Source organism: Geospiza fortis, unplaced genomic scaffold (genome assembly GCF_000277835.1).
Source record: "Geospiza fortis unplaced genomic scaffold, GeoFor_1.0 scaffold237, whole genome shotgun sequence".
Lineage (NCBI taxonomy): Eukaryota > Metazoa > Chordata > Aves > Passeriformes > Thraupidae > Geospiza > Geospiza fortis.
The window spans coordinates 198,395-203,689 of record NW_005054319.1 but is presented as its reverse complement, the minus strand read 5'-3'; the positions used below and the strand labels follow the sequence as shown (position 1 = coordinate 203,689).

Here is a 5,295-nt window from a genome sequence, read left to right as displayed (position 1 = left end):
AGAGGGGGGATGGATGGAAGGATGGATGGATGGATGGATGGATGGATGGACGGATGGACGGACGGATGGACGGATGGATGAACGGTCGGATGGACAGGAGATGGATTGGGAAATAAGAGAATGGAGGAGCTGGAGGTGGAGACAGATGGGGAAATAGAGGGATGGACTCCCCATGCCCAATCTGCTACTGCAGGATGGTGGTCCCGGGCAGCTCCTGGCACACTTGGAGCCCTGCCCAACACCAGGCAGCTCCCCAAAATCCCAGGGGGGCTCTGGGGCTGGTGATGCTGCCCCTCTGCTGCCACCCCCTCTGCACACAGGTGGGTTTGCAAGCACATCAAGAAGCCCATCCGCTCCACGGTGCTCAGCCTGGACTGGCACCCCAACAACGTCCTCCTGGCCGCTGGCTCCTGTGACTTCAAGTGCAGGTGAGGAGCAGGGGCTGGACCATCCCAGGGGTACAGCACCCATGGGAGGTAGGGGGGCACCTCACAGGCTCTGCCAGGGAAACTGAGTCACACAACTGAGCCAAGGGAAGGGATGAGGGTGGCACAGATCCTGCATCCAGGCACACATGCAAGGCTCTCCCTCTCCCAGGATCTTCTCAGCCTACATCAAGGAGGTGGAGGAGCGGCCCAGCCCCACGCCCTGGGGCTCCAAGATGCCCTTTGGGGAGCTGATGTTCGAGTCGAGCAGCAGCTGTGGGTGGGTGCACAGCGTGAGCTTCTCGGCCAGCGGCTCCCGCGTGGCCTGGGTCAGCCACGACAGCACCCTGTGCCTCGCTGATGCTGGCAAGAAGATGGCGTAAGCAGGGCTGGGGACAGGAGGGGGGCCTGGGGGTGGCAGCAGGGCTTGACCCCCAAACCAACACGGGCATGGGGGTATCTGGGTTGGGTTGGGCCAAGAGCAATCCCAGTGTCCATGCATGTGGGTGGGGGAGAGGGAAGGGTTCAGCCTCAGGAGCTGGGTTAGCCCTAGAACATCCCTGGAGCATCCCTGGGCATCTATGAGTATCCTCTGAGCATCTCTGTACTCGGATGGGGGAGATAGAGGGGTTCAGCCTCAGGAGCTGGAAATAGCCCTGGGGTAGCCCAGGGTATCCCTGAGTATCTATGACCATCCCTGGAGTATCTCTGACCATCCCTGAGCATCTCTGGAGTATCTCTGACCATCCCTGGGTATCTCTGGAGTATCTATGACCATCCCTGAGCACCCCTGGAGTATCTCTGACCGTCCCTGGGTATCCCCTGTAGAACACAGAGGGCTCAGCCCCAGGACCTTGGACACCCCTGGCACGTCCCCAGATCACCAGGGGTGGAGGAGGTGGTGTCTCCCCTCGTGGGTTCCACCCGTGTGATGAGCTGTGCCAGTCTCAGCGCTGAGGCTGAAGCTCAGCTGGTGTTTCACACCTCGCAGCGTTGCCTCCCTGTGCACCGAGACGCTGCCCCTGCTGGCTGTCACCTTCATCACCGAGCCCAGCCTGGTGGCCGCGGTGAGTGCGGGCAGGGACGCGGGCTGGGAGCCGCGGCTGGAGCCGGCCGGGGATGCTGAGCAGGGCAGGTTTGTTGTTTGTTCCCCAGGGCCACGACTGCTGCCCGATGCTGTTCACCTACGAGGAGAGCCAGGGCGCCCTGACCTTCGGGGGGAAGCTGGACGTGCCCAAGCAGAGCTCCCAGCGCGGCCTCACCGCCCGCGAGCGCTTCCAGAACCTGGACAAGAAGGCGAGCTCGGACACGGCCAGCGCCACCCTGGACACCCTGCACAAGAACAGCATCAGGTGGGGGCTGGCCAGGCTTGGGGTCACCTCGGGGTTGATGATCCCTGGGCATCCCCTGGTTGTGCTGCTGTCCAGCCCAGGAGCATCCTTGGATATCCCCAGAATGTCCCTGGGCATCCCAGCAAGTTTGAGGGAGAGACTGAGGCTCCTGCACCTGGAGCTGTGACAGCCCTGGGTATCCCTGAGTTTCCCAGGGTATCCCCAAAGAATCCTTGCATGTGGGAAGGGGAGGTAGAGAGGTCTAGTCCTAAAAGCTGGGATGGTCCTGGAGCATCCTTGGAGCATCCCTGGGTATCCCCAAGCATCCCTATCTATCCCCAGTTCCTTCCTGCACTGTGGGGGAGATGAGGGGGTCCAGCCCCATTCCCACCCCTAAGGGCTCAGCCCTGGGACTGATTCCTGCTCTCTCTTTGCACCCACAGCCAGATCTCAGTGCTGACTGGTGGGAAGGACAAGTGCTCCCAGTTCTGTACCACAGGGATGGACGGGGGCATGAGCATCTGGGATGTCAAGGTAAGGAATCCCCGTGGACCCCTCAGGCTGGGAGTACCAGCACTGAACCAGCCCAGTTCCCCCCTTCCAGCTCCCCAGAGTCTTTGGGAGGCCATGAGCTGCTGAAAACCCTCCTGTTTAATTTCCTCTTTCATTTCAGAGCCTGGAGTCAGCGCTGAAGGATCTCAAGATCAAATGAAGGAGCCACCCGGGAAGGGCATCCCAGCTTCCAGCTGCCCCTGCTCTGCCCCTGCCTGCTGCCCTCTGCCACCCCCACCCCGTGCCACAATGCCACCAGTGCCTGTCCCCGCTGCCAGCCAGCCCTGGTGGCTGTTTCCAGACAAAAAACCTCCATTTTTCTTACTATTTTTGTTACCATCCTTCCTAATGCTGGTCATACATTGCTTGGAGAAATAGCAAATAAAGGATTTTCCTGAATAAATCAAAATGGGTTGGTTTTTTTTTTGCATTTTTTAGAACAAGTTCAGTGCAAACACAGGTGTGATCAGGGCAGAGCAGAGTGCTGTGCCACAGGTGGCCACATCCTTTCTGCCACCAGTGCTGAGGGGGAATTGGGATTGTGGGGATAAGGGGAATGTCACTTTTCTGTTCCCTGCTTCAGCACATTTCAAACCAGGACTGGTGTTAGGGAAAATGGAGGGCAGAGGAGGGAAGTGGCCAGGGAGCACAGGTTTATCATTCTCTGAGCTCCCTGGTAAAGTCCTGGCAGGTGGGCAATTCCCAAACCTGGAGCCAGCTCGGAGACCTTGGGCTGCCCAGCTAATCCTGCACCTTCCCCTGGCCTGGGAAGGGAGCACTGGCTGCCAGAGGGACAGTGACATTCGAGTTCTGCTCCAGCCCTCAGTCAGTGGGAGCTGTTACTTGGAGATTTTTCCACCCATTTTCGTGTGTTCACAATCCTCAACCCTCTCCCCTGTGGTTCCTGCTGTGCTCCATGCCAGCATCAGCCCAAAACCTCCCCCTGTCCTGCCCCATCCACCTCCCTGTGCTCCAAGGATCACCCAATGTCCCATGCCAGGCTGTCCCCACCACACCAGCTCCTCCCTCCTGGAGCTGACAGCACAGGCACCCCTCCTGCCAGCACTTTTCATTTTCCACAGCTCCCTGGGAGCATTTCCTATCCCAAATCTTGGCTTGGTCCGAGCTGTGCTTTGAGCCAGCAGCTCATGGTGACAGTCCCTGGGGCACAGTCCTGTGTCACACCCTTGTGCCCAAATCCCTGCAGCCAGGCACAAGAACAAATCCCTTGTTTGTCACCCTTCATCTCCACAGCTGCAACCCCTCTCCCAGTGACTTGCAGTGCTCCAAGCCCTGGGGCTGGATCTCCAGCCTCTGGGAAGTCTGGGAAGCACTGGTGTCCCTGAACAGGCTGGCAGCAGGGCTCCCAAACCCCCTGGGGCACAGCAGGCTGGAGCTGCTCCCCTCCAGAGACATCTGAGAGGAGGTGACAGCGCTGTGACTGCCCTTCTGACAGGACCAGGCCAGACATGGCCTGAGGGTAATTGTTTCCTCCACCGTGGTAAACAGATTGTGCAAGACATCCATCAGAATCAGCAGGTTAAATCCCTCAGGCTGTGTGTGCTGAGGGAGCTCCTGACCCAGAGCCAAACCCCACATCACAAGCAGCAGCCCCCAAGTGCAGCTGAGCCTCCCCCAGGACCCCCCAGCTGTGCCCTTCACACACACACGAGGCCACAGCAGTTCTGATAACTTACAGTTTAATCAGCCAAATATACAAGTTCTCTTGGTGGTTTTTAAACTTGATCAAGTTTTTTTTTTTTTCTTTTTGTTTTGTTTTGTTTTTTTTTTCCATCTGGATCTGACACAATAAATGTTGTTTGTTTTTCTCCTTTAAACAAAGGATGATGTGGTTAAAAACTGGCACTATCCCTAATAAGGAGGAGAAAAAGAAAATGAAGAGGAGGGAAAAGGGGAGACTGGCTGCAAGAAAGGAGGGATGAATCCAGGAAGGAACGGCACTCCAGATGTCCATGAAGTCAGGCTCCCAGCTTATACTGCAACGCCCTGCAGCAAAATTTGATGGGCTCTTTGCCAACTGGATTCCTCACATACATTATCCTTTGGGATTTCATACAAAGTCAGTTCCCCACCCCATGCCCCACCCCCAAACGACCCCACAATCTATTTTTCTTGCAATCTAGTATTTGAAGCACCTCCCCTCCCACACAGCTCCCTCCCACCCTGCCCCCCTCCCACCGTCTACGAGTTCTTGATCCTAAAAACAGCAAAAACATTCATGTTTCCAAACTGTTACAGGGAATTGCTGTCCAGCACAGCTCTGCACTGCAGAGAGCAGCTGCCCCTAACCCCAAATGGAAATCTGTGCCAGGATGAGGACAAACACATTGTCAGTGTCTCTTGGAGGTGGAGGTGAGGTCAATGCTGCAGGGTGCCCTGCATGGCAGCGATGGAAGGCAGAGCTCCTGGCAGGACCAGGCACAGTTCCCTGGTGTTTCCTCCTCTTGCATGGCCTGTGCTTACTTGTTAAGGGATAGTGACTGCAGTCTTTTACCTGCCATGGCCGCTTCGTCTTTTGCTGGGGAGGAGAACAACAGAGTTTCATCATTTCATGGTGCACATCAGGGACTGGGGGAGTTCTGGCAGCCCCAGGGATTTGAATCCTGCCAGCTGGGGAATGGAAAAATCCCACCCATGCCACCAATTTCTCAGAGGTAAGAGGCACAGCCCCTCTTGATGTTCCCTTCCATCACTGGCCTCTCTCCAGGTGTCCACAAATCACCCTGATGCCCAAATTTCTCTGTGGAAGCCACCAAGGAGCCGTGTTCAGACTGCTGGTTCACACCTCCCAGGGAAAGGCCAGGAAGGGAAGGAGTGCTGGCAACTCCCTGGGCAGTTCAGATCCCCACATGCAGAGCAGATAAATCACCCAGCACAAGGAGCCTGCTAAACCCCCAAACTGGAGCCAGCACTGCCTGGGAGGCAGGGGATGAGATGGATACCAAGGGCAATTACCTTCTCTCTTT

The 5,295-nt window shown here is 56.9% G+C and overlaps 2 protein-coding genes across 2 annotated transcripts in view; one reads left to right on the top strand and one right to left on the bottom strand.

Annotated features, from left to right (window-relative positions):
* Positions 1–2,717, top strand: part of ARPC1B (actin related protein 2/3 complex subunit 1B) — a 5,934-nt gene extending 3,217 nt beyond the window's left edge. Inside the window, exons 5-10 of the mRNA XM_005420441.3 lie at positions 321–428; positions 598–804; positions 1,417–1,492; positions 1,581–1,777; positions 2,200–2,290; positions 2,430–2,717. Of these exons, the coding sequence (XP_005420498.1) occupies positions 321–428; positions 598–804; positions 1,417–1,492; positions 1,581–1,777; positions 2,200–2,290; positions 2,430–2,468 (718 nt within the window). The 3' untranslated portion in view covers positions 2,469–2,717. The remainder of the gene's footprint in view (positions 1–320; positions 429–597; positions 805–1,416; positions 1,493–1,580; positions 1,778–2,199; positions 2,291–2,429) is intronic.
* Positions 2,718–3,991: 1,274 nt separating this feature from the next.
* PDAP1 (PDGFA associated protein 1) overlaps positions 3,992–5,295 on the bottom strand; it is an 8,305-nt gene continuing 7,001 nt past the window's right edge. Inside the window, exon 6 of the mRNA XM_031056552.1 lies at positions 3,992–4,847. Coding sequence (XP_030912412.1) covers positions 4,789–4,847 — 59 coding nt within the window. The 3' untranslated portion in view covers positions 3,992–4,788. The remainder of the gene's footprint in view (positions 4,848–5,295) is intronic.